General features: G+C 47.1%; 1 protein-coding gene and 1 pseudogene across 1 annotated transcript; both read right to left on the minus strand.

Annotated features, from left to right (window-relative positions):
* Window positions 1-4,728: 4,728 nt before the first annotated feature.
* On the minus strand, window positions 4,729-20,024 carry LOC123055650 (uncharacterized; annotated as a pseudogene).
* A 528-nt stretch (window positions 20,025-20,552) lies between these two features.
* Window positions 20,553-22,014, minus strand: LOC123048715 (peroxidase 2). Its single transcript, XM_044471756.1, has 4 exons — window positions 21,760-22,014; window positions 21,495-21,686; window positions 21,215-21,380; window positions 20,553-21,129 (listed from the first exon to the last, which is right to left on the minus strand). The coding sequence occupies exons 1-4, from the start codon at window positions 21,961-21,963 to the stop codon at window positions 20,741-20,743; spliced, it is 951 nt and encodes a 316-aa protein (XP_044327691.1). The 5' UTR covers window positions 21,964-22,014; the 3' UTR covers window positions 20,553-20,740.
* Between the last annotated feature and the right edge of the window lie 5,970 nt (window positions 22,015-27,984).

The following is a 27,984-nucleotide window of genomic DNA, read 5'->3' on the forward strand; positions in this document are numbered from 1 at the left end:
TGTAGGAAGAATTAGCTGGAAGTTGCCATCATAGCTGTAACAAATTTAAATCTATCATGGTTGTAGTACTATGAAAAATAGCATGAATAGAGGAATTAAGTTGCCATGCTTCTTGTAGTGGTAAGGCGTGCAATGATGGCAAGAGTGGAAAATGCAAATGTTTGAATATCATAAGTTGCCATCAAAATGAATGACTAGAGTTGCCATGTGTGATTGAATGAAATTGCCATGAGTGCACGGTGCGGCCGCGCACGTATGTAGCTGTTGTTGCATGACCTAACTTGTAATGGAAAATAATAAAAAATGCAGGTTCCAATGGGAGCTAAGGCTGTTAACCGGTTACACCATGTTTCAAGTTGGCGACATCACGTACAAGGTTTGCACCATGCAGGACATGACGGACTCCGAAGCCGAAGACCCGGACAAGGGAATAAACTACATGGTGGCGGCGTACATAGCAGAAGGGGTGTATTACTGTCAATGCTGCAAGTTTGAAAGAGATGATATGATTTGCTGCAATATTCTGAGGGTAATGGACATGAATGGCGTGAAACAGGTGCCACCAAGATACATCCTTGAGCGTTGGTCTTGGAACGCAGATGAAGCACTCTGCCAGCATGGATCACAACAAGTACTCGCAGAGCATGAAGATGGGCCCAACACAACCATGGAAGCAGTCAGGCGTGTGGTGATGACAAGGAGATTTACAAACACAGTAGATGAGGCTTGCAAGTATGATGTGGTGAGTAGAGCAGTTGAGAGGCACACAAACGCGCTTGAAAGAGAGTTGGAGTCAATTAAGAGGAGAATGGAGGAGGAGGCACTGCATCGATTCCCAAAGAAAAGCAAGACTGCTCATATGTCAGCAGGGCCATCAACAGACAACTCGGAGGTAGGTTCCGGCGCATCCAACACGCACGTGCACGTGCGGAACCCTCCAAGGACAGTCACTAAAGGGCGACCAAAGCAAATAAGGTACAAGTCAGCACTCGAGATCCAAGCAAAGCACAAGAAGCCTACAAAGAAGACAGCGGCGGAAGCTTGGGCTACTTAGAAAAGTGAGACAGCTAGCAGGTTGTGTCTGTTGAAAATGTGCAATGGTTGGCCGAATGGTAAACTGTAGCTTCGTCCGTGGCATTTTGGTGTAGTTTACCGTTAAAATTAAAGACATTCGTTGTGGTATTAAAAAAGACATAAAAGTTGCCACATTGCTGCAAAAAATGTAGTTATTCGACTGTGGCAAAGAATAACAGTAAGATGGGGTTGTGTGAAAAATGGGGCAACTAACGGGGTATGCGTTTGTAAAATTTGGAATGATTGTGCTTATCGTCAACTGTACATGCGTCTGCGTCAATTGGGTGACTTTTAGCATTTCAAAAATCAAAAAACATAGGTGACATTGTGAGTAGACATGAGGAGTTTCCATGCTGCTTGAAAAAAAGTATTAAACTCACACTGGAAAAGAGCTGTGAGTTTTTGAGGAAAAGGTGCCACTAAATTGGAACTATGATGAACGTAAAAAAATAAAGAGCTAGTTGCAAAAAAGTGTTGCAGCAACCAGCTAATGTTTGTTTGTCATTTTGAAGAAACTACACTTTCGTGAGAACGGGCCTTTACGGAACAGAAATGTAGAAAAAAACTAACACCCTCATGGCAAACTGTGTGATCCGAAAGTGTTGTAAGAACAAAAACAAAATGTTAGCACAAGCATGACAAGCCGGAACACTTACAGAAACGAGGTCTGACATTGAAGTTATATGTTGCAAATTACAACCACAAAAGGTTCACGATAGATAGACGATGGTCTTGTGCGTTTACAATAACAACAGTGATAGTGAAAAAAGGAAAAAAAAGGAGAGGCGTGGTTCCTTACATTCATCCGAACATTGAATGTAAGTACATAGATAAAAGAAAGTGGTGTTTTATTATCTTCTGCAGTCACTTGTATCTCTTGATAGCAGCTTTGACATCAGACTCCAACCAAGCCAGCGCACCCTCCCGCTTGTTGAAATCGATAGTTGTGACCCAATTCCACAGATAGATCTTCCTAAGCTCTGCGGCTATTTCCTTGCTCAAAGTTGGCACCTTCCTGCCTTGCCACTTTGCAACATATTCGAGGGTGTAGACACCATAGTCGTAGATGTTTTCAGTGATCATTGTGGGAACAAAGGGTAAAATAAATAAATTAGAAGTTGCCATGCTAAAAGAAGCATAAACTTTAGTACTAGAAGATTATTATGGCATGGGGGCAAGTGCAAAAAATGATGGCGTGTGATGAGTAAGTAAACATTTGGGTAAAGTGTGGCAGTGAGAAAAGTAGCATGTTGATAAATTTGAAAATGACATGGTTGTGAGAATGGCAGAAGCAGAGTAGTAAATGTTGGAGAACGCAGTTAGACAGAAAAGTTGCCATGTGAAGTGGATTAGAAAAAATGACACGTTGTATGTAGTATACTATTCATAGTAAGCACAGGAAAAAGGGGGGAAGTAACGTTGGACGGGGGTTTCGTAGCAGGTTGCAAAAAGGTTAGTGATCTTGGCAGAAATTGGCATGACCCTATGAATGAAGCCATGGCATCAATTGGGGGGGGGGGGGTGAAGTTGCCATGTAGTATGTGTTGGAGTTGGCATGTTAATGTAGTTGTAGGGTGTAATGTAGAATAAAGAAGTGAAGTTGCCATGGGCCTAGAACTAAAGTTGTCATGCAGTATGTAGTGAAGTTGCCATGTAATATGTAGCTAAGTTGCCATGGGGCTAAGACTGAAGTTGCCATGCAGTATGTAGTAAAGTTGCCATGTAACATGTAGTGAAGTTGCCATGTTCATTTAATCGAAGTTGCCAAGGTGTAAAGACAAAAGAAGGGCAGAAGCTTACGTGTTTCCCTGCTTTGTGGACTTCACATACTCGATAGGGAAATGTTTGATCTGGACCTTCGAGCCACTGTAGTGACGCGCCCAGGTTTCCTTCAAGTTGTTGATGAAAAAATCTGCGTGGGAGCGAAGCGACTCGTCATCTCCCGAACGGATTGAGTCGAGAACTTTGAAGCGTTGCTTCGCCAAGTTGATGGAAATCGTGTAGTAGTGACCAGTTTTCTCGTGTGGGTCCTCGGGAGCTGTAACCTGTTGAAACATCGCGAACATCACCTGCACAATACGCGGGGAAAAAGTGTAAAAGGTAAAAGAACCATAAGGGATAGTTAACAAAACAGGGAGGTGATACTAAGAATAACAGCTGTGTGACAGTGGGTGTAGGGTGTAATGGGATGCAACATGTTGATCGTATGCTACAAGCAAAAAAAGCAGTGGTGCAAAAAAGGTCTCAACACCCAAAAAGGAGAGGCTACATACAAATTTCTTCATTGTGAGCTTGAAGTCACCATGTTGGTCAAACACTTTACGAATTTGTTTGTGAGAGAAGTCGCCATCAAAAATCCTCCTCGTGATGGTTGTGCTCATAATGATCTTATCGGGATGGATGTCGGCGTGGCTGTTGATGAAGCCAATACCCGCAGAGATAACATTCTGAGATAGTCTCCCGGTAGGCATCAGGGACTCAGCGAGATCATCCATGTGAACAAACGTCTCATGGCAGTCGATGACCTTAGTTCTGTCCAAACATGAGCTGGAATAAATGAGCAATAAAAAAATAAAAAAGACTGGTACAGATGAAGAAAGGTCTGAACTAAAAAGGTTGTAGCAAGAAGTGGAGGATGAGAAGAAACTTACTCTCTGATTGCATTCATATGCTTGCTGTTGCTTCGCGCATTTCCAAAACGCCTAACGATTTCGTAAAGTGCTTGTTGTTGCTTTGTGGCCTTTATTGGAGGTTCATAGTCCACTTCGGGGGGGGGGGGGGGGGGTTTGCACAACCCTTGCCTGCCGCACAGAACCTGGGGTGGCGCTGCTCTGCACATCAACAGAAGTGGTAGCGTGTGCGACAGGTGAGCTAGAAGGGGCTTTTGGCTGCATTTTTTTTCCGGAGGAGCACATCCTACTCCATCTTGCATAGGGCATCATCCATTGATGATGATATCTCCATAGGTGATCCTGCGTGTGGTAAACAAACTTGTCAGGAAGGCAATTTGTAAATAGCCATGCAGTTAATACAAAGAAAAAGATGACAAAATAGGGCAATGGACACATGGAGTACAACGTCTTGGAATTGCCAACAAAAGAAAAAAAGTCAGGTTGCCACCGCAAAAAGTGATAGGTGGATAGTACCTTGAACAATAGGCTCGACAAATTTGACAGCCTTTCTGCCATCAACAATTGGCTGCGCCATCATCTGCTCCGGCTGTGACGGGAATGCATAAGACACTGGGATAGCATCAACTGGCTCAATTGGCTGGTTCAAATCAATTCCGAGGCTGAACGATGGTGGCGTGAAAGCCATAGGGTGCCTGAAATCGCGCTCATTCTGCTTTTCGATCACACCAAGAGACGCTGCCAACGGAGACAAATCAACAAAGACGTCCATGTCAACTGATCCGGCATCCTTAGGATTGGAAGTGGGGCACGGAGTCGTGTCCGGAATATCGATAGGCACCTTCTTGGTTGTCCCTTTCACTGGATGGTCAACACTTGGAGTGTAAGGGACCCCCATATCCAGTGGGACACGTGTGTGCTTGAGCATTGGATTTGGATGAATCTTTTCTTTCTAAGGGACTATCGGTTCCTGGACCATTCCACCTCCAAGTACATTTGTCTGAACTGGATCGACAGTCTTGCCCTAGGGGGCAGGCGGGAACAAGGTTGAAGCAGACACATACCCTGTGTCCTGACGATGCACGTTGCCTGACTAATCAGCTTTGTTCCGAGGGCTCTTCCTGGTACCGACTGCCTGTTTAGTTGATTTCTTGTCAGTAACGTGTGGACCAGCTTTGGAAACAGTGTGCGGATGAGCAGCACGATCATGCGGGCCAGCCTGATGTCCTTGTTGCGTGACTGCCGGACCCTTGTTTTGAACAGCAGTTGAGGCGGCCAAACTCGTGCAATCTTTACCTACTGACTGAGGTTTCTCAGACGTATCAACAGTGGAGTTTGGCGCATTCACCTTAGGCTGGTGTGGTTGGTGCAGAGGATCAGACAGTAGTGGGCTACCTTCGAGCCCTTGACTCATCGATACCAATGCCGGCGCAACGTCAGGTGATCTTGGGGACATCAATTCATCAGAGCCCCCTGATGCTACACCTTCGTTGCCGGTCAACACGGCAGCAACAGATGACAACAACTTGACTGCTGCATGAGAACTAGTGGCAGCAGGTGCTTTAACAAAGTCCACATTGTCAGATGAAGCAAGCTTAGCATGCATGCGCTGCAACGGGTCTTTCTTGGTAGGTTTAGTCGTATGACCAGACACATTTCTTCTCTTCTTTAGCCTGCATGTAAGTAAGGTAGTGACAATAGAAAGGCTGTAAGTTGCCGTGCATGAAAGTCGTAAGTAAAAAATGACTGTGGTGTAAAATGAAGGTTAAAGGGCTGCAAAACAGAGGGAAAAAAGTTGGAAGTATGAAAGAAGCAGAAAAGTTGCCATGTGGTTTAATTTGTAACCATGAATGAAAATAAGATGAAGCAGCAATAGAAAGTGCATGTGATGTGGATCAGTAGGTAGTAATGAAAAGGCATTTCTATAAGGGTTCAAGTTACCACATGGTGGGTACCCCGAAAGTTGGGACATGTGGTAGAAGAAAATGTAAGGAAGTAAAGTTGCCACCTTAGAGGGTATGAGAGCAAAAAGTGGGGGGTGACATAAGTGTGCAAGGTAAAAGGTTGCCATGTATGGACAACTAGAAGTTGCCATGTAATGTATGTAAAAGTAGACATATGAAAACATAACACTTAAAAAATGTACATATGTCATAGTGCTACCCTTTTAGCCTCACCCCTCATGTCCTCAAGGACAACCGGATCTCCCGTGTTGGAGGATGCGAAGCGAGGAGATGAACGTGTAGCCGTCTGAGCCTTGCCTGCACGAGCAGAAGATCTGGGAGGCTGTTGGGCGATTTTCTCTATGGTTACTCTTCCGCCAGCAGTTGCCTCCCTACGAGAAAAACAAAAAAAGCATTAGTTGCCGAGTGGGAAGCATGAAGCAGAAAATAGATGTAATAAATAATAAATGATTTAAAATTGCAAGAAAGAGTGGTGAACAGGAAAGTATACCTCTTTCTAGCAGCACCGGGGTCCAACTTTGTCTTTTTAGAAGCAGCTTGTAGGTTCGCATCTTGTGCTTCCCTAACCCTTTTCGAGGCTCGAGTACCAGAACGACCGCCCAAATCCTGTACGGTGGATGTCTCAGCACCTCCGCAATTGTGCTCAGGCGACGTGTCATGCTCGTTGCCGTCCATTCTGTTATCGCCATCATTACGGGTGTCGTCTTGCGGGTCATCATCGTTGTAGTCACTGTCGTCAACTGATAAGTCTTCATCGCTAGGGGGTACCTCTTGCGAATCGTTGTGGTCATATCTACCCCTAGACCCAGTTGGACGAGAAGTACCTGAGGGAGTCCTGGACTAAGGGGTCCTCGGGCGTCTGGCCTGGTAGCCATGGGCCGGACTGATGGGCTGTGAAGATATGAAGACCAAAGACTCTCAACGTGTCCGGATGGGACTCTCCTTTGCGTGGAAGGCAAGCTTGGCGATCAAACATGAAGATTCCTTTCCCTGTAACCGACTTTGTGTAACCCTAGATCCCTCCGGCGTCTATATAAACTGGAGGGTTAGGTCTATAGGACCGAATACTCATTACCATAGTCATACAAGCTAGACTTCTAGGGTTTAGCCATTATGATCTCGTGGTAGATCAACTCTTGTAATACTCATATTCATCAAGATCAATCAAGCAGGAAGTAGGGTATTACCTCCATAGAGAGGGCCCGAACCTGGGTAAACATTGTGTCCCCCGTCTCCTGTTACCATCGATCCTAGACACACAGTTCGGGACCCCCTACCCGAGATCCGCCGGTTTTGACACCGACATTGGTGCTTTCATTGAGAGTTCCGCTGTGCCGTCCTCAAAAGGTTTGATGGCTCCTTCAATCATCTACAACAATGCTGTCCAAGGAGAAGTCTTCCTCCCCGGACAGATCTTTGTATTCGGCGGCTTCGCACTGCGGGCCAACTCGTTTGGCCATTTGGAGAAGATCGAAAGCTACGCCCCCGGCGTCAGGTCAGATTTGGGAGCTTGAATTACGTCACGGACATCCGCGGAGACTTGATCTTCGACGGATTCGAGACCGCGGCAGTCGCTCCCTATCACCTCGATGAACATGACTTAAATCTGTCATCGAACCACATCCAGGAGATTGCTCCTGTAACTACTCTGGCCTTAGATCCGGAGCAAATCGCGCCATCCGAGGACGGGAAGCTCAACCCCGCCACGGAGGCCATAGATTCCGCGGCGTTGGAGCCGCACACAGACTTAGCCTCATGTGATATCTGTGTCACCGGAACTCTGGACTCGTTCCCGGCTATAAGTTCCAAACAATGTGCGTCCGCACACGCCGAGCTTGGTCGGTTATCGATCTTCGAATTCAGTTCCACAGACATCTTCCGACACTCGCCTTTCGGCGACGTGCTAGACTCATTAAAGAATCTGTCCTTGGCGAGGGACTCACAGCCGAATTATGTCCGGTCCAAACGGGAGGCTGATGATGGAGAAGTTTGTTTCCCACCCACCACCCACTTCATAGCCACTGTCGAGGACTTAACCGACATGCTCAATTACAGCTCTAAAGACATCGACGGTATGGACGACGATGCCGATGAGGAGCAAGGCCAAAACCCGCCATTTACTGGATGCTGGACGGCCACTTCTTCGCACGATGCATACATGGTGGATACACCTAAAGAAACTAATGACGATGACAAAGAAGATCCAGTTGAGGATAAACCCCCTGAGACACAGCCCAAACGCCGGCGCTCCCACCACCGCTCTAAGCCACGTCGTTCCGAAAACAACAATACTAGCACCGGAGAAAATAATACTCCGGACGATGCCGAAAACAATGAAGGCCCTGTTGAGATAACTTCTGAACAGGAGGAACAAAGAAACGGGCACGTTAGCCCCGATGAACATGCCACACATGAAGACTCGGAGGACAGTCATTATCTGCCACTCTCCGAGGATGAGGAGAGCCTCGACAACGAGGATTTCATCATACCTGAGGAACCTCTCGAGCAGGAGCGCTTTAAACGCCGGCTAATAGCCACTGGAAGGATCCTGAAAAAGAGACAGCAACAGCTTCAAGCCGACCAAGACCTGCTCAATGATAGATGGGCAGACATCCTAGCAGCCGAAGAATACGGCCTCAAGCGCCCAACTAAGTGTTACCCAAAGCGCAGATTGCTACCTCAGTTCGACGAGGAGGCAGCAGAACTTATACCACGCGGTCGGGACAATGCGGCCGACCGACCACAACGCGGTCGAGATAAAACGGCAACCCAAGCCGAACAGCAGCCCGCCGCACCGCAACGAAAAAACAGAGATAAGACAGCTCGGGATTCTACATATAACCTTCGACAGGACAGTAGAGCAGGACATACCAGATCGATCTACGAATCGCGAGGACATGCTTTGACACGCGATGACGGCCATCTATTCGGACGTGACAAACCTAGTCATGCCTGGGCCGAAAACCGCAGACGGACTCTATCTGAGCTACGTCGCGACGTGGCCCAATTTAGAGGCGCCGCACACCCACTCTGCTTCACTGATGAAGTAATGGAGCATCAATTCCCAGAAGGGTTTAAACCCGTATCGAATCATACGATGGAACAACTGACCCCGCGGTGTGGATCGAGGATTTTCTTCTCCATATCCATATGGCTCGCGGAGATGACCTCCATGCCATCAAATACCTACCACTAAAACTCAAAGAACCAGCTCGGTACTGGTTAAATAGTCTGCCGGAAAACTCTATCGGCAGCTGGGAGGACTTGGAAAACGCCTTTCGTGGCAACTTCCAAGGAACATATGTCCGGCAACCAGATGCCGATGACTTAAGTCACATTGTCCAACAGCCCGGAGAGTCAGCCAGGAAGCTCTGGACTAGATTCTTACTTAAAAAGAACGAAATCGTCGACTGTCCGGACGCGGAAGCCCTAGCGGCCTTCAAAGACAGTGTCTGAGACGAATGGCTCGCCCGCCACCTTGGACGAGAAAAACCAAAATCCATGTCAGCCCTTACCGCTCTGATGACTCGCTTTTGCGCGGGCGAAGACAACTGGCTGGCTCGTAAAAGCAGCAGCGCCAGCGATCCGGGCACGTCCGAAGTCCGAGCAGGCAATGGCAAGCCGCGATGCAGCAATCACAAACACAATGAAAAACGCACGACACAATGGTCAACGCTGGATTCATCAGTCCCAAAACCGGTCAACGGAAAAAGCCATTCAAGGCAAACAAGGACGGACCATCCGCTTCAGACAAGATACTGGATAGGCCCTGCCAGATTCATGGCCACCCCGACAAACCAACCAATCATACCAACAGAAGCTGTTGGGTCTTCAAGCAAGCCGGCAAGCTCAAAGCCGGACACAAGGGGTGGAGGCTGCCCGGTGATAGCGGCAACGAAGAAACTCACTAAACAAATACTAGGGGTCAAAAGCAGTCCCCCCCCCCCAAAGTAAAAACAGTGAACATGGCATATGTGACGCACACCCCTATAGGGGAACGCACGGAACACTCCCTCTGTACAGAAGAGCACGCCACGGCTAACTCAGCCGAACTGCACAGCGGCCCTGTCACACCGCCCACCTCATCGGCCATTAAGCCGCTGGTCTCCATTCAACATGACCGATTAATGTCCATATTGGACTAGTAATTCGGCTTCCGCCGTTCGCCTAAAACGCCTAGGAATTTGGTACTATGCATACATAATTATGCACTTGAAATACCCTGGGCATCGGCGGAAGCACAATACGGAAGGACTTGCAAGCACTTCCACAGCCTCTCCTATTTCTTCTAACTACCTTTTTCTCTCTTATGTTCCCTCCACAGGTGATTCAGAGGCTGGTTATCTCACGGACTCTATCGGAGTTCGGGTTTGTACATTTATCCAAGGGCCATTCCCATCAAAGGAGCCCCTTAACCGAGGACAGGTGACGCAGACGTGCGACAGGAGGTCCAAAATAACTTTTTGTAGACCGTACTCTATATTTCGAGCCTGTAAGGTGCCTTTTTCCTCAGCCTTCGACCCCTGGCATGTCAAATAGACGGGGCTATGGCGTTTTTATCTGCAACATAACGATTGGCATATCACTCAGGTCCCAGAGAACATAATCTGTATTCATCATTCGCCTTTTTCTAAAGAACTGAATTTTGCTCCTTTGGATGTTTTCACACCTCGGCATAACTTGCCAGGGGCTAGGGATGAGAACAAATGAGTTGCCGACAAAGTCCGAACAGCTCTATAGCGTACCTCGGCGTCTCGAGTTTGGCCTGATATGCATCAGCTCCGAATCATGTCTTGGGTCAATAGTTGGGTTGCCCGGCTCCTGTGCTTGCTACCTTACGTTCCGCTCTATCGGCTAAGGTAGTAAAGAGAGAACTACTGCGATTGTGCTTCCGGTTCATCTGGTCAAGCACCTCAGTAGAGAAAGCCGAAAACTGACTGTCATGATGCGGCGAGAGCTGGTCAACCACTTGATGACTTATCGGGATCTTTCGCGATTCCCTCCGTATTATACGAAGGACCTTTTCTTCAGGTCACATATGCAACGCACCATATTGGAATAAGCCCTGTGCATACCAGGGGCTATATCGTAGACCCACCATAAAACTCCTATGGCTAAGTGAAAGTTTTAACGCCCTATAGTCCGATTGCCTAGTTCGCCGCATTGACACCTCCTTAATGGACCAAGACGTTGGGTCAAGAGTGATCAAATGCTATTCCGAACACCGCCGTATTTTTTGCGAGAGGGCTGAAGCCGACGACTGGAAAACTTTCATATTATACAAAAACGGCCGCACAGGAGGAATACAAGTTTTTAGGCGAAACTAAAAAGAAACTAGCCCTATTATAATATTCTCTTTTACAATTTTCATACAAATTCACTCGAAAATTACATCTTTTGAGCATTGACCCTCTATTAAGCGGGCACCCTCTAAGACATCCTCGAAATAGTGCTCTGGCGCGTGACGATCCTTGCCCTTGGGTGGATTCTTCGCTGCAACATCGGTGGCCTTCATCTTCGCCCAGTATGTCTTGACACGGGCAAAGGCCATCCGTGCACCTTCAATGCACGTTGGTCGCTTCACAGCATCGATACGCGGCACCGCGTCAGCAAGTCGCTGCACCAAACCAAAATAACTATCCGGAACTGGCTCGGTTGTCCACAGCCGGACCACGATGTCCTTCATGGCAGCAACGGATAGCCTGTGAAGTTCGGCCCATTGGGTCATCTGTTCGTTTAGCGATAGCGGGCGCTTCGACGCACCGAATTGTGACCAGAAAAGCTTCTCCGTTGTATATCCTTCTTGCGCTTGGTAAAACTGCGCCGCATCAGCCGCACTCTTCGGCAAGTCCAATAACGCGTCTGGAGAACTCCACACTTGGTTAAGCGGGATATAATTCGGATCGCCGAACTTAGTTTGCAATAAAAAGGGCTTACCAGCCGCGATCTCCTCAGCTTGCTGGATCTCCTCCCGAGCCGCTCTAGACTCGGACCGCACTTCTTTTGCCTCTCGTAAGACCTTATCAAGATCAGCTGCTTTTGCTTTATTATCCTTCTCGAGGAATTCGCAGCAGCTAGCGGCACCTTCGAGCTCACGCGTCATTTTGGATATTTTCTCCTCGTCCTGACGCCGAGCAGCCTGTTCGGCCTTCAGTTCGACCGATGCCTTTTTGGCAGCCGTATTACTAAACCGGGCCTGCTCCTTGGCTCGGAATAGCTCCGCCCGAAGAATCTCAACCGCGGCAACACCATCTGCAGTTATGCATATTTTAGCATACACTCCTTCACGTCCCGCTTATATTATAAGCAAGTGCATATAATGACTGCCCCAAATACATACCTTGCAACTCGTCAAGACGCTTATGGATAAGCGTGATGTCCTCACTCACCACATCAAGCTTCGCTGAAGCTCGGCGACTTGTGTAGTGCGGGTGGTCACTGAGGGGGAAATTGCCTGTGTTCCAATTCAATCACATCATTCCCTGAGCATATCTCTTTTGATCCTCTGATCGCCTCCCTTGGGAAGCCAATCCAAGTCTCAGGGGCTACTACCTATATACAGGTTCATTTTGCGAATAAAACGCAGTTGAAAATATTACATCACAAACCTCGAAGCCTCTTAGCAGGCTCGTGAAGGCTTCATGCAATCCGCTCTTCGCGGACAGAACCCTCTCAACAACCGTACCCATCAAGGTACGGTGTTCCTCTGAGACGGACGCTTGTTGCAGCATGTTCGTCAATATATCCGATGCTTCCGGATATTCGGAAGCCGCCGTTGGAGCACGGCCTCCCTTTGAAGGAACCCGTTTTCTCGTCCCTACAATCATCGCCGGCTGTAAACCAGATAGTCCGGGGTCTTCATTGTTGGCCCCCGAACCCTTGGCGACTAGGGTAGCACCTCTGGGTGATGTCTTCTTCATCCCCCGCACTGCTTGCTGATCGGGAGAGACCCTCCGGGACGACACTTCACAGTCGTCCGCCTTATTGGGCGAGGAAATTGGTGGAGGCGTTTCGCTCTCCATCATCTCCGGAAGAAGGTCCCTCGAGGAGGAGCATTGTTGAAGAGGACGGTGTGCCGGACTGCAAAATATATATTCCCAATGTTACCTTGGTAGCGGGAAAGGAACGAGATATGTTTAAGAACTCCCTTGTTCAACTTACAATTTGGCCAGAGGTTTATCCTCACTATGGAACAGTGCGACAACGTCGTCTTCCAAGCCTGAGCCGCCTGACGATGGCATCTTGCCTCGCTTGGGGGCCTTTTCCTCCCAATCTTCGGAGGTGCCCCTTTTCTTACCCTGGGGGGAAGGTACCTTGACTTCTCCTTCACTTTTGTCTTCGGACGACGGAATTTTGATTCCCCCGGACGCAGTGCCTGATATACCTTCAGGGTGGAAGCCGTTTTTTCCTTTCCGCTTTCCGCCTTATCCTCCTCCACAGGCATCTGGAATGGTGTCGGGGCCAGCATCCTTGTTAGTAGGGAATCCGCTGAGTCTTCGGGGAGGGGGGCCGAACACCTGATTCACTCTGCTTTCTTTATCCAGCCCTGGGAATAGGCAGTATGCTTAGTAACATATTACAGCGTACTCAAAGCATTCGGGAGTTAAGCGCTTACCGGGGTATCCGGATGGTTGCAATCGAGGCCGATGTCCTCGGTGGTATCCGGCCATTGTTTTCATTTCCCGAAAAGCAATTTCCACATCCCTTTGTGCGTAGTGCCAAAGAAGTGTTGGAGGGTTTGCGCTCCTTCCGGATTAAACTCCCACAGGCGGAGAGGCCGTCGTTGGCACGGTAGAGTCCGGCGAACTAGCATTACTTGAACCACATTGATAAGATCGATGTCCTTCTCAAGGAGGCTTCAGATGCGGCTCTGCAGAGTTCACACTTCATCGATTGATCCCCTGTCTAGCCCCTTATTGTTTCACGACGCGGGCTGAGTCGGAGGGCTAGATCCAAAGGTAGGAGCAGCGGCCCACTTGGAACCACGAGGCTCGGTGATATAGAACCACTCCTGCTGCCATAAATTTGAAGATTCTGTAAAGGATCCTTTTAGCCAAGGAGCGTTAGTAAGCTTGCTCACTGTGGCACCACCACACTCCGCCTGTCTCCCCTCGATCACCTGCGGCTTCACATTGAAGGTCTTCAGCCATAAGCCGAAGTGTGGAGGGATTCAGAGGAAAGCTTCGCACGTGACGATAAATGCCGATATGAGAAGGAAGGAGTTCGGGGCCAGATCGTGAAAATCTAGCCCGTAATAGAACATGAGCCCACGAACAAAGGGATTGAGAGCAAACCCTAAACCTCGGAGGAAGTGGGAGATAAACACGACCCTCTCGCCGGATCTAGGGGTAGGAATAACCTGCCCTTCAGCAGGGAGCCAGTGGAGGATTTCCGCGATCAGATATCTTGCCGCTCAGAGTTTCGCGATGTCTTCCTCTGTAACAGAAGAAGCCACCCGCTGGCCTTGAAGTCTGGAGCCAGACATGATCGAGGTTCGTGGTGATTGAAACCCGGGTGTTAGAGCTCGAGGTGGGGAAAGTTGAAGAAGGAGCAAGCACAGAGGAGAAGGGCGGGTCTGTACCCCTCTATAAAGGTTGTGAACATCGAAACGCCTCCTCTCAGGCCTTAAAACATGCCTATTCACAAGGAATCGTACCAAAGAGACGATTGGATTACCCACGTCCGTGTTGATAAGAATCCCGTAATAAGGGGACACGATCTCTGCTTCGACAAGACGTGCCAATAGGGGCCACGCCTCGAAACGTGGAATGGCGGGACAAGAAACGGTTCGAAATAAAGACCGGGCCAGCATGATGTCATGTTGTAGAAAGTTGTCAGCAGATTGGACTCGTGAAATATTATACTCTCTACAGCTGTGTGTGTGGTATTTATGTTGCACATCCGGACACATCTCTTGTCCGGAGACTATCTTGGAGTTCGGAAAGGGGAACCCGCCTTGCAATGCCGAAGACAATTTGCGCGCCGAACACCTCGTCATTGAAGCCTGGTTCAGGGGCTACTGTGGGAGTCCTGGACTAAGGGGTCCTCGGGCGTCCGGCCTGTTAGCCATGGGTTGGACTGATGGGCTGTGAAGATATGAAGACCGAAGACTCTCAACGTGTCTAGATGGGACTCTCCTTTGCGTGGAAGGCAAGCTTGGCGATCAAACATGAAGATTCCTTTCCCTGTAACCGACTTTGTGTAACCCTAGATCCCTCCGGTGTCTATTAACCAGAGGGTTAGGTCTATAGGACCGAATACTCATTACCATAGTCATACAAGCTAGACTTCTAGGGTTTAGCCATTACGATCTCATGGTAGATCAACTCTTGTAATACTCATATTCATCAAGATCAATCAAGCAGGAAGTAGGGTATTACCTCCATAGAGAGGGCCCGAACCTGGGTAAACATTGTGTCCCCCGTCTCCTGTTACCATCGTTCCTAGACGCATAGTTCGGGACCCCCTACCCGAGATCCGCCGGTTTTGACACCGACAGTGCCACCGCGAACAAAAGAATGAAACTGGTGGCAACTTCTTCTCCGTCACCAGCCGACATTGCAGTCCAGCCCCTTACAAGGTTGCCAAGGAGGTTGGTCATACCGGACACAAACTGTCCAACGAGATTCTCGACGTTACTTCACGCCTGCATTTGGAAAACACAAAAAGAACAAAAATGGAAGAGGCCAAAAATGCTCAGCCAGGAGTATGAGTTATGTTGGAAAAATTGCTGCATCAGAAAATGTTGTGTGGTACTAATAGTTAAAGGGCATGCATCGTTTGTGTGACTGTCCATCCATTTGCTGAAGTTGTCGAGGCCCCCAAAGATGCTGTAGTCAACATTGTGCTCTCCCATAAGCTGAAAAAAAGAAGAAGAAAAGGTGGCAAGTTTGAAAAGTCGGTAAAAAGATGAAAGTTAACTAAATTCATCAATGAAATGTGAGAACTAAAATTGGCATGGTAAATTATGAAATTGACCATGATCGATAAACTGCATTTGCAATGGTGAAATAACTGAATTTCCCATGTTGAAGTTATCGTTTGTCGTGGCAATTAGCGATCATTTTTCATGGCAAGAAAATGTGAAAAAATGGTCGCAACTATTTGGTGGACGACGAGTTTGCCATGATGCAGGAGAACTTTGTAAGTGTGCCTTGTTGAAGTGATAATTGTAAGGGGCAATTGTACAGATGTACAACAGCATGGCAATGAAGCCATGTGAGCTGAGTTAAACTTGCCATGGGGTAAATGTATAGTAAAATTTATGATTTATGTAGAAAAGTAAATTGCCAACGATAAGACAGGAAAGAATTGGGCCATGGGCCGTAAAGTATAGTGCGGATAGAAGGACTAGCCTGTAGCTTGCCAAATGTCCCACCGGGCTTCCTGTCCGCAGCGAGAACAACCTTGATTGCAGCATCAGTCCAAGCACACGCAACAAATTTATGAGGTGGAGGCAGTCCACCAACCGGGTTTAGTTTGACAGTGCTGATGTCAAGCTTATCGAGATACATGAGCTGAAGAGAAAGTGTGAGACATGCAGGTCAAGCGACTGGCATACAAAAAAATGTTGTAATGCGTAAAATGAGTAAGAAAGCAGAGTCGAGTATGGGGAGGGGGTGCGAATAAGAATATAAAAGAAAGATGGTTTGGCATTAAGTAAACTTGCCGTCAGATGCAGCCGGCAGCCTTTGTTGAACAATTTGTTTGACAGTGAAGTGTGAAGGAAACCAACTATGAACTTGCACCAGTTCATGTTGGCAACATTCCCTATCTGGTCCTGTGAGATGGAGGAAATGACAAAAGAACAAGGAAAAAAGCGTAAGCTGCATCATTTTTTTTGGTGAAAAAAAAAGGAGATAATGATCTTCAAAGCTAACAAATGAAAATGAATGACTAAGCAGGTAAGGTGCACGCGGGGTACATGGCAAAAAGTTCATACCAAAACAGGGAAGCATCTGCTGCTGGGGCGTAACGATGTCGTGGGAGCAAATACATTTGAGATGAGGTACATAAGCAGCTTCCTCTTGAAATCATCATCGCTTGTTTCCATCGCAGCAAGCATGTTCGCAAAAGCAGAGTTCGCCGGGAGGGCCGTAAGACCAGGGAACATCTCAGGAAAAAGACGTGCTTGCACTTCCATATCGATGTTGTATGGGACATCCATGCCGCCATTGGGGACACCAAGTGTATTGAAAACAGATTCCTCATCAAGTGGAATCCTACCACGTCCTGGTATGACAAATTCCCTCTTGTCTGGATGGTATAACCTCGCAAACCAGTCACACATGGGGTTATTTAAGTTAGTGCACTGAATGTTCATCAACACCTGCATACCCATTTCCTTTGCAGCTTCTTTCTGGGCATCATCGAAATCTTCATACAGTCCCGTTAGGCGTTCATGTGATCCCCTGTTGCGCGCGGCTTTCTGCTGTTAAATACATGTGCAAAAATTTAAGTTAGAAAAGGTGATAATAGGGGCTTAGGGGTTGGTACCATCACAGACAAATACATGTTTAACATGAAAAAGAGAGATAGAGGCATGTGGACTGTACATACCTTCTTTGCATTCCGGTTAGCAGCACCCGCAACTTCAGCTTTGGGCGGCATGAAGTCTTCATCGTCGGAGTCAGGGGCGTTCCGAACCATAGTGCTGCCAAAAAATGTCAACACGAAACGTCAGTGCACCCTAAGTGATAATAAAGTTGCCATCCTAAAGCGTGAACTAAGTATGTGTACTAGAAGCTGACAGCTGGGAAATGTGAAGCACAAATAGTAAGAATGTTGCCATGTGGCCGATGGTGAAGTCACACTAACAGTGCGCCAGGTGGTGAGAAATGACATGCAGAAAAACGGGACATGTACAGATGTCAAGTATGCAAAAGTTGCCATAAAAAATGGAAATATATCTGCAAAAAAAAAGATAAACGGGTATGATAGCACTGTAGTTCCATCCACACTATAGATGGGACATGTGGTAAATTGCCATCGACTAAGCCGCAGTCAGCAGACAAAGAAAGCGGAAACATAGTTCGCACGATTCACTCTCTCTGAAAGTCATACGTATATAAGTAAGAAATTGCAGTTGAAAGTAGTAACGTCAGAAACTTGCCATCAGCATGAACGGGGTGAACACTAGGAATGAAAGGAATATCGCATCGCAGAGAGACACGGTAAAAACGTACTTTGTGTATGTTGCAAAGGCAGCATCAATTGTCTGTACATATTGAAAAAAGGTACCTCTCTAGCAAGAAAACAGAGTGTACTCTGGTATAAGCAGATGAAAATGCAGAGTATAGCAGACAAAAAATGTGCTTGATGAACAACTTTGGAAAGAAGTTGCCATCCACTGTCTAGTGGACAGTCAAACAAGTTGCCGTCTAGGTATACTAGTGAAGCGAATAAGTTGCCATCCCCGAAAAAATGTGCTTGATGAACAACTTTGGAAATAAGTTGCCATCCACTGTCTAGTAGACAGTCAAACAAGTTGCCGCCTAGGTATATTAGTGAAGCTAATAAGTTGCCATCTCTGAAAAAATAGTGCATCCATATTTTACTCTAATCATGGCAACAAACCGCATGGGAGGTTCAAAAAATGCACTGCACTGACATCAGATTTGTAGATGTAGCACTCCAACAAATCACTCTGCTCTACCATTCAGATTCGTGGACCTAGCCTAAGAACAAAAAATCCGTATGTCACTATGCTCTAACGACGGATTTGGGGATCTAGCCTAAGAACACACACACACACACACAACATGTGGAACCATCCATAGACGACACGAATAAGTGTGTGCGCTGCGAATTGACCTGACCGAGGAGACAGAAGCTTCGACGGTCGCCGGAGAGGAAATCCGCCGAGGAGTAGCTCCGGTGAGCAAGCGCTTGTACACCCAATCTCCGACGGAAAATCGCCGTCACCTCGCACGCAACCTCCGCTGGTCGATTGGATAACTTCTTCCGGACGAATCAGTCGACTCGCCGGCGCAGTTTGCCGGCGCCCCCCAGAAAAACGGCGGCCGGCTGAGATCCGACTGCTTCAGATCTCGCCGGAGAGAACGAAGTGTGCGGGCGGTACTGAAACCACCCAGCGAGCGGTGGGGGAGCGGCGGGGAGAGGGGTGCAATGCGGATGGGAAATGCGAGCAACTGGAGAAGAGGGAGGGGAAAAGGGGGCGTGCGGCGGCGGTTTCGCCGTGGTGAACGGCAACTACTCGGCGGAGTGGTGGGGGAGCAGAAGTGGGGTGGGGGAGGGGAGTTCGGACCGAGGGGCCGTTATCCCGAACGGGTGCTGGCTGTCCTACGTGGCATCGGCTCGCGTCAAGATTCGTGCAAACTGGACGTACGTCGATCAGCGCGTTCGGACCGAGGGGCTGTGAACGCGGGCGTTCGGGAGTTATGGGGGGGGGGGGGCGTGGTACTTCAATCCTAGAAGGAATTAATGGGAAAAGGTCAATGAAAGTTATGATATAATTGATATATTATTTTGATGGAATATAATGAAGTTTGAATGTTACAATGGAACGGCCTGGAATGCACCGTAACCAGGAGTGGAACTTTGTTTAAAGCAATATCCGCTCTATATATTTGTGTCAAATAATCTCATAAAGATTTTCACCGAAGGACGGATTTATAGTGTCTCGTCACTAGTTATGTCTTCCTGATGGACATCACCTGCCCATCAGTAGAGACGATCATCCCCTGCCCATCAGTGAGAGATACCCTCCAATGACATTTGCATACCAACAAGACCGCCGTCCGTGGGGAGGGTTAAGAGCATCTTCAAAAGCCGCGGATGCGCGGTGCGTTAAAAAAGCGTTTACAACGTCTTCGTAGCCAGTTTTTGCACGCCGCGGAGCGCTGGTTCCAGCGGCCGCTGCAAAAAATTGCGCGCGCGCCGCTCCAGCAGAAGCGCTATATTTCTTCTCCTTCGACTCCAACTCGATATGCATAGATAGATAAAACAATATAAAACAATAAATAGATAGTACATAGATAGATAAGAACGATAGATAAAAATGATACATAGATAGTTCATAGCCTCGTCCTACGCTAGATAATAAAATGATAGATAAAAAACTACTCCTCGCCGTCCTCCTCCTCCGACTCCGACTCGGCCTCGGTGATGTCCTCCTCCGACGTCTCAATGAAGGCGTCAAGGTACCGATCGTCTTCGGAGTCCCAGGATGACGATGCTCCTAGGTCGATGTTAAATTGAGCGGTCGCTTCCGCGTATCCCAGGACCATGCTTCACCTAGCTGCTCCAGGACGACGCTGATCCTCGTCGGTGATGAGTCGCGGGGAGGTGCGAGCTCCCACGCCAGCTCCCGCGTCGGCACCTCCGGGAAGTTCATGTCCCTACGAGGCCGCCGGAGGCGCCACGTCGCCGCGTCGTACGTGCGGGCGGCCTCGTTGGCGGTCTCGAAGGTGCCGAGGCCGAGGCGCATGTCGCCGGACCGGATGTCGGCAGAGAAGGAGCCGGAGGGGCGCGCGCGGTCGCCGCGGTAGCCCGAAACTCCCCGGCGGCGCGGCGGCATGGTGGCGCGACGGTAGCGCGTCGGCCGCGAGGCGAGAAAACGGCAGAGGGAGCGGGGAGAGAGCGGCAGAAGGGCGCGTGGGGAGATGAAGAGCGGTGGGAGGGCGCGTAGCGGGCACTGCATTTATAAAGCGCGCTGGTCGCCACGCGCAAAAACTAGAGCGCGTGATCTTTTCCCTCGCAACTGAGTTTCCCGCCGCAGCTGGAGCGCGCGAAACCGCCCCGCGCGCGCTAAAACCGTCTTTTACCGCGCGCGTGCATTTTTTACAGCCACTGTTAGAGATGCTCTAAGGTGGCAGATGGTAACATCTCAAAGTACAGTATGATATATATAGAGAGAGATAAAAGGAAGCAATCATCCGTGCTTTTGCACGAGAATTTCGTTACACATGTAGACGCACACATGCACAAGTACAATTTCCAACCACCCGCCGAAATACACACGCTACGTACTCGTAGGTGCTGGTACTGGTCTCAGAGACCTTATTTAATTCATTCATGCGTAGCTTCAGAAGAGCGTCGGCGGCGCGGAGATTACGAGTTGACCTTGGAGCAGACGAGCCTGATCTGCCCCTGCGTCCCCGTCTTGGGCGCGATGTTCCCCATCTTCACCATGGCCGTGGTGAAGGCGCTGTTGAACGTCGCGGCGCTGGATGCAAAGCTCAGGACTGTGTTGTCGGCACCGCCGCCGTTGAACAGCACCTGGTCCGAGTGTAGGAGCCCCTTCTGGGAAATCAGGTTGCTGTAATAGGCGTTGTCGAAGGCGTTGGGCGTCACCGTGTCCAGCGGCGCTAGGCTGCTGTCGCCGCCGGACTGGGGGCAGTTGGCCTTTAGCGCCGTCGCGAAGGCCGTGTTGATGTTGGCCTCGTTGTTGATCCTGTTCCTGAAAAACCGGCATTGCGATTGTCCGAGCGTGTGGGCGCCTGCACAGCATGTCAGAATGTCTCTCTAGCGAGCCGTTGTACTAGTAAAGTTTGAGTTGAGAGAAATCATGTCGATGGTGTGTACCTGAGAGCGCAACCATGTCTGTCATGCTGAGCTGCTTGTTGGCGAACGAGGTCGTGAGGTTCTGGAGGTCGAAGGTAGGAGGTGGAAGGTCATTCTCTGCATTGGTCTTGCTTGCGGTGGTGGAGTCCCTCCTCCCCAGAAGAACAGGCCATGTCGGCCCTCCCAACTGCACAGAATTTTAATTTCAAACCAAAACCAAGAAAATAGTACACACACACACATATAATGCACATCGACCATGTGCAGAATCACACGCATTAGAGCTAACTGTAGAGCTTACCGCAACGACGGAGTCACGGGCGGCGACGGCGAGGATGTCGGCGCAGGAGACGGTCTGCGTGCACGCGGCCTCGACCTGGGTTTTGATGTTGTCGATGACGTTCATGCCACGAATGGAACCGGCGTTCGGAGCAGCCCCCTGCTCGCCGACGAAGCTCCCCGTGTCCGCCAACAGAACGGACCCGTCACATCCCTGGGAAAAAAAGTTAATGTGAGACTAACGTCCGTGCGTATGGTACAACTGACTAAGGTGACGTGAGGCTTGCATCGACAAAGCAGTCGTGGAAGTGCAGCCGGACGAGCGACGCCCCCATGCGGGGCTCATTGTTGACTGCGGCCTGGACCGCAGTCTGGATGATGAACAGCGCGCTTGGGCACGACGCCTGGTAGAACGTCGGCGACAGCTGCGCCGACGCCGCGGAGGCCATTGCCACTAGCACCAGTAAGCTAAGGCAAGAAGCAGAAGCCATTGCTAATCTGCCCACTTTGTTATTTGGTGCTTCCCGCCTCACCTTTTTTGTGTTGGCCGTGGCTTGCAAGAGAAGCATACCAGCATTGCACATATATATAGCCAGAAGAGGTTTAGTGCCACGGTACCCTGGGCTAAAAGCCTAAAACGTCCAAATTTTGTGCCTAACTTGTCCATAAACATCGCTTGGGAATCATTATCGTCGAGAATGGTTACCCCACAAACGATTAGCATGGATATAAACATCTATTCCCCATGAGCTTTTTTTTTTGAGGGGTCTATTCCGCATGAGCTTAACATGGAACGTTGTCACATTGATCTGATTACCAGTTTGGTACAGCGTATTCAACATAAAATTATACGGCCAACACCAAGTCGGCACTATTCGGTCAAAGAATTTGGCTGCATTATTCACTCTGTGTATGCATGATTGCATAGGGCAGTTCGATATGGCCTTATCATATTGCTTAGGCGAAAACATGCACTCTATTGGCCATATCATATCGGCAGGATACATACACCACGCATGTGGTTCGTTTCTAAACGACGTGGCAGTTTGATCTATGGGTCAGGGGGTATCAACTAATCCGCAGAAGTTGTGTATAATGTGTCATTATCTCCATTTTCTATATGGGTTAAACACATGGGATAAGCTAACTAGCTAGTAATGGGTTCAAATACAAACTCGAGTACACAGGTTACCATAGAGTAGATCCGATTAATATAAATAATTAACTGATCATTTTCTGTATAATACACAACTTTTTTTTGAAATGAAGGATAAAGTTCGCGGCCTCTGCATTCTCGGACGCACACACATCTATGTTATATTAATATGGAATGATATTAATTAGGTTATATATTATGGAATATCAAATTTATTTTGTAGTAAGCACCTGATCGACCCAATCCAGAGTGCACCAGATCAGGTTTTAGCTTCTGTGGAGTTGGAACTTCACTTTCCCCTATGTGATCTTAAGGCCCAACCCAAATCTGGTTGGATCATACCCCCCACCATGCATTAATTGGAAGTAAAATAAGTGCTTCAAAGTAGAACAACTTCGCGTATTAAAAGTTGGAAATTGTATGAATTTCAGTGTTTTGTATACTATTGGGCACTATACTTATAGAATTTGGCTTATGTATTCCAATAATGACTCTGCTTCTATGAGCTTTTAGCCATCTTGACCAACCAAGTTGGATGCACCCCACTAGTCCGTACGAGAGCTTTCATATATTCATACCCCTATGTGCAACCTAGTTGCATGACAATCTCTACTCCTTGCATTAATATCGATTATGAGGTGTTCCTCTTGGCCTAATGATCCCTTTCATTGATGCAAGATTATCTTTAACTTTGACTCCTTTCAACCCCCAACATTATGTTCTTATGCCAATCATTAGGGTGCGAAACCTAGACTTGCGCTCAAATTCTACTCCAATTTGATTGATTGGTTGAAATAGCACAGAAAAGCAACAAGTGTTGGTAATTTTTTTTCTTGTATCAAGGGTTAGCCTAGAATTGATTTTCATGCTAAACATTCTTTGTTATGAAAGTCATTATTGTTTTCCCAATAAATATTGATATTCTTTTGAAACTTTGGCACTGATGATATTGACTTCATGCATTTGATTATCAAAGAATTTTGGGAACTTTTTTGTGTGCATTGAGATAGTGTCAGAATATTAAATGTGGACCATTGTTATCGATTAATGACCTTTTAGACTTAGAAGATGAGCGGGCTTCTGAAATTATTCGTAACATAGCGGCCGTTCGACCTATGAATGAGGCCAATATGAAAAAATTAGGAATATCAGCCCTTGAGAGCTTATGTAATGACCTCATGCCTACTTCGGAAGCCGAAGTTGAAATGGAAGGGACAGAGAATGAGGACAACGTAGAACCTTTAGCGACAGAATGTATTGCCTCGAGTCAATCCAATAATAAAGATACGAAGGGTAAGGGGGATAAGCACAAGCGTTCCTGGAAAAGGAAGGTTTATCCTACTTCGGCTGTTCGTAGAAGTGCTAGGGTTAAGCTTAAGAAAAAAATTCATGAGGATCTATGAAAGGGATCTTTTGATATAGCAGAGGTCTAGCTGACTTGGCTAAAAGAAGGTTCCTTGCAAAGACATCGACAGATCAAAATCTTGACTTTATTGCACTTCTCGAAATAGGAAGAGATAATTTCACCTCACAGTTCCTTGGAACTTTGTCCGGCGGAATTGATTTTGATTGGCATTGTTTACCTCCTAGAGGAAGATCCGGTGGGATATTGCAGCGGGTTAAGTGCGAAGCTCTAGAGGAGATTAATGTGGTTCGGGGGGACTTTGCGGTTATGTTTCGGGTAAGATATAAGTTGGATGGGTTCCGTTGGTCTCTGGTAGCTGTGTACGGAGCAGCCCAACCCGAACTTAAGCCTGATTTCCTAGCTGATCTGGTTTGGATCTGCACGGATGAAAGACTTCCAGTCCTAGTTGGAGGGGATTTTAATATAATCAAAAGGAGAGATGAGAAGGCGACAACTTTGATGGACGTTGGTCCCTAATGTTCAACATGATTATTGAGAGTCTCAGTCTAAGGGAGATTGAAATCATAGGTAGGCAGTTCACATGGGCCAACTCGTTACCCACTCCAACTTATGAGAAGTTGGATAGGTTGCTCGCTAGTGTCGAATGGGAACAGAAATACCCACTGGTGTCGGCGCATGCGATGCAGAGGGTAATCTCAGACCACACACCTTTGCTAGTAGACTCGGGAGACGCAACACACATTGGTAACAAAAACACTTTCTCTTTCGAATTGAGTTGGTTCGAGAAAGAGAACTTTTATGGCGATCGTAGCACGAGAATGGACGAAGCCTATTAGTGGACGATCGAGTGTTGAAAGATGACAAAACAAGATTAGGCATCTATGACAATTTTTACGGGGTTGGGCCAGAAACGAGAGTGGGATATACAAACAAGAAAAAGAAAGACTAACTCTATTGATCGATGCTTTGGACCTAAAAGTAGAAGTGAACCTGCTCGATGTGGCATAACAGGCCACGAAGTCAGAAGCTGAGCAAAGCCTACACGCTCTTCTTAGAGAAGAAGAACTCAAATGGGCATTGCATGCTAAGGTTCTCAAGGTTGTCCAAGCGGATGACAATACACAATTCTTTCACATGATTGCGAACGGTAAACATAGGATGAAGAAAATCATCCATCTTGAACAGGACGAAGGGACCGTTGTGGGGGCATGAGAACCTTAAATCGTATATTTTCAACTATTATAAACAACTTTTCGGACCTCTGGTAGAGAATAAGGTTTCCCTGGATGAGTCTGTTATTGGAGATATCCCTCAACTCCGTTCAGAGGAAAATGAGATTCTCTCTGCACCGTTTACTGAGAAAGAGGTTCTCGATGAAATATCAAAAATGAAACCGAATAAAGCACTGGGACCAGATGGGTTCCCTACAGAATTCTATAGGAAATGTTGGCATATAATTAAGGATGATCTTATGCCCATGTTTCATGATTTTTTTAAGGTCACCTCGAACTCTTTCATCTTAACTTTGGTATGATTACGCTTTTGCCAAAAGAAAGAAGAGGCGGTTCGTATCGAACAATTCAGGCCAATTTGTCTTCTCAATGTGAGTTTCAAAATATTCACGAAAGTGGGTACTAATAGACTGACACGGATCGCCCATTCGGTGGTGCAACTGAGTTAGACGGCTTTCATGCCAGGGAGACATATCCTAGAGGGGTTGTTGTCTTACATGAAACTCTCCATGAAATTCATTCAAAGAAACTAGATGGGGTTATCTTCAAAGTGGATGTCGAGAAGGCATATGATAAAGTTAAGTGGCATTTCCTTCAGCAGGCAATGCGCATGAAGGGTTTTAATGAGACATGGCGGAACCAGGTGGGTTCTCTAGTCCAAAAAGGTAGTGTCGGAATAAAGGTTAATGATGATATCGGTCACTATTTTCAGACTCATAAGGGCTTGAGACAAGGGGATTCGATGTCTCCTCTCTTATTTAATATAGTGGCGGATATGTTGACCGTTCTTATAGGCAGGGCCAAGGAGAATGGCCAAGTTGATGGACTTGTTCCTCATCTAGTTGATGGGGGAGTTTCCATCTTACAGTATGCCGACGACACTATTCTTTTCATGGAGCATGATCTTGCAAAAGCTCAGAATATGAAGCTGGTGCTATGCCTCTTTGAACAATTGTCTGGACTAAATATTAATTTTCACAAGAGCGAATTGTTCTGCTTTGGTAGGGCCAAAGAGGAGCAAGATGCATATAGACAACTGTTCGGATGTGAATTAGGTTCTTTGCCTTTCACTTACTTGGGCATACCGATTCATCATTGCAAACTTTCTAATAAAAAATGAAAATGCATCGAACATCGAATTGAAAAAAAGCTTAGCTGTTGGAAGGGCGAGCTAATGTCGTATGGAGGTCGGTTAGTGCTCATTAATTCAATACTTACTAGTATAACGATGTTCCTGTTATCTTTCTTCGAAGTACCGAAAGGGGTGCGGAAGATACTAGATTTTTTTCGATCTCAATTTTTCTAGCAGTCAGATGAGGCTAAGAAGAAGTACCACCTCGCACGATGGGATATCATTTGTCGACCTAAGGACGAGGGGGTCTCGATATTGAAAACCTGGAAATTAAGAATAAATGCCTCATGAGTAAATGGCTATATAGGTTATCAGTAGAGACTAATGGTATGTGGGCATAGATATTACACAACAAATATTTGCAATCGAAAACTCTAGCCCAAGTTACCGCGAGACCTAATGACTCACCATTCTGGAAGGGGCTTATGAGAATGAAAGCATTGTTCTTTCATAGGGTTAAATTCTTTGTTGGCAATGGAATGACAACAAGATTTTGGGAGGATACTTGGTTAGGGAAGACGCCTCTTGCCATACAATACCCCAACTTATATAATATTGTACAACGTAAGGAGGATTACGTGGGCACAGTATTACAATCAGTACCCTTGAATATTCAGTTTAGGAGATCTTTAGTTGGGGAGCGTTGGAATTCTTGGTTGCACTTGTTACGGAGATTGATGGACGTTCGATTATCCAACCAACCTGATTCGTTTCACTGGAAGTTAGCTAGAAACAGTGTGTTTACGGTCAAATCTATGTATATGGATCTAATTAATTCTAGCCCAACCCCGAGATCGACAAATATTTGGAAGGTTAAGGTTCCCTTGCGTATTAATATCTTTATGTGGTTTGTCCACAAGCAAGTGATCCTCACCAAAGATAATTTAATAAAGCGGCGGTGGGTAGGCAATACACTATGTTGTTTTTATGATCATGATGAAACAATACAACACCTTTTCATAGACTGCCCTCTCACGAAATTACTTTGGCGAACGATTCATATAGCCTTTAATATTATTCCTCCAGTTAGTATTGAATCGTTATTTGGGACGTGGTTAGCTGGAGTGCAACATACTACTGCATCTCGTATTCGGATTGGAATATGTGCGCTTATTTGGGCTATATGGAACTGCAGGAACGGTATGATTTTTAACAGACAACATATGTTAAATTTCTTGCAGGTCATCTTCAGAGCTATGGCGTGGATACGTACGTGGTCCTTACTCACTCTTATGGACTCCATGGAGTTTTTGGTTACTGGGTGCACCCAGTGGGAGATGGTAGCATGGGATATATTCAACTGGTTTGGATGCCGGTCTCATAACAGGATAGGAGTCTAAGGACCGTGTCCTTTTATGCATACCAGTTGTGGTATTGAGTTTTTTATGCGTTTCTTTGCTCCGCTTGCGAGCTGTAATAATTCTGTGACTTTGTGCTACTTCGAGACTTTTAATAATATGTCTGCATGCATCGTTTAGATGCAGAGGCTGGGGGCAAGCCTCCTTTTCCAAAAATGTATCCTAACTATTGTTTAGACTCGCCAAAGATTATACATCATAGGATCAAGTTCTTGATATGTAGCTTTGACATACAAAAATCATCCTTGTTTATCATTTTACATGGTTA

The sequence above is a fragment of the Triticum aestivum genome, chromosome 2D (assembly GCF_018294505.1).
Source record: "Triticum aestivum cultivar Chinese Spring chromosome 2D, IWGSC CS RefSeq v2.1, whole genome shotgun sequence".
NCBI lineage: Eukaryota > Viridiplantae > Streptophyta > Magnoliopsida > Poales > Poaceae > Triticum > Triticum aestivum.

Bases quoted from the DNA above. Each gene is read 5' to 3' on its own strand.
- LOC123048715 (XM_044471756.1), bottom strand. From the start codon at position 21,963: ATGGCTTCTGCTTCTTGCCTTAGCTTACTGGTGCTAGTGGCAATGGCC. The intron at 21,687-21,759 runs GCAAGCCTCACG...TTTTTTTCCCAG, and splicing joins TCCACGACTGCTTTGTCGAT to GGATGTGACGGGTCCGTTCT. The intron at 21,130-21,214 runs GTACACACCATC...CATGCTGTGCAG, and splicing joins AGACATGGTTGCGCTCTCAG to GCGCCCACACGCTCGGACAA.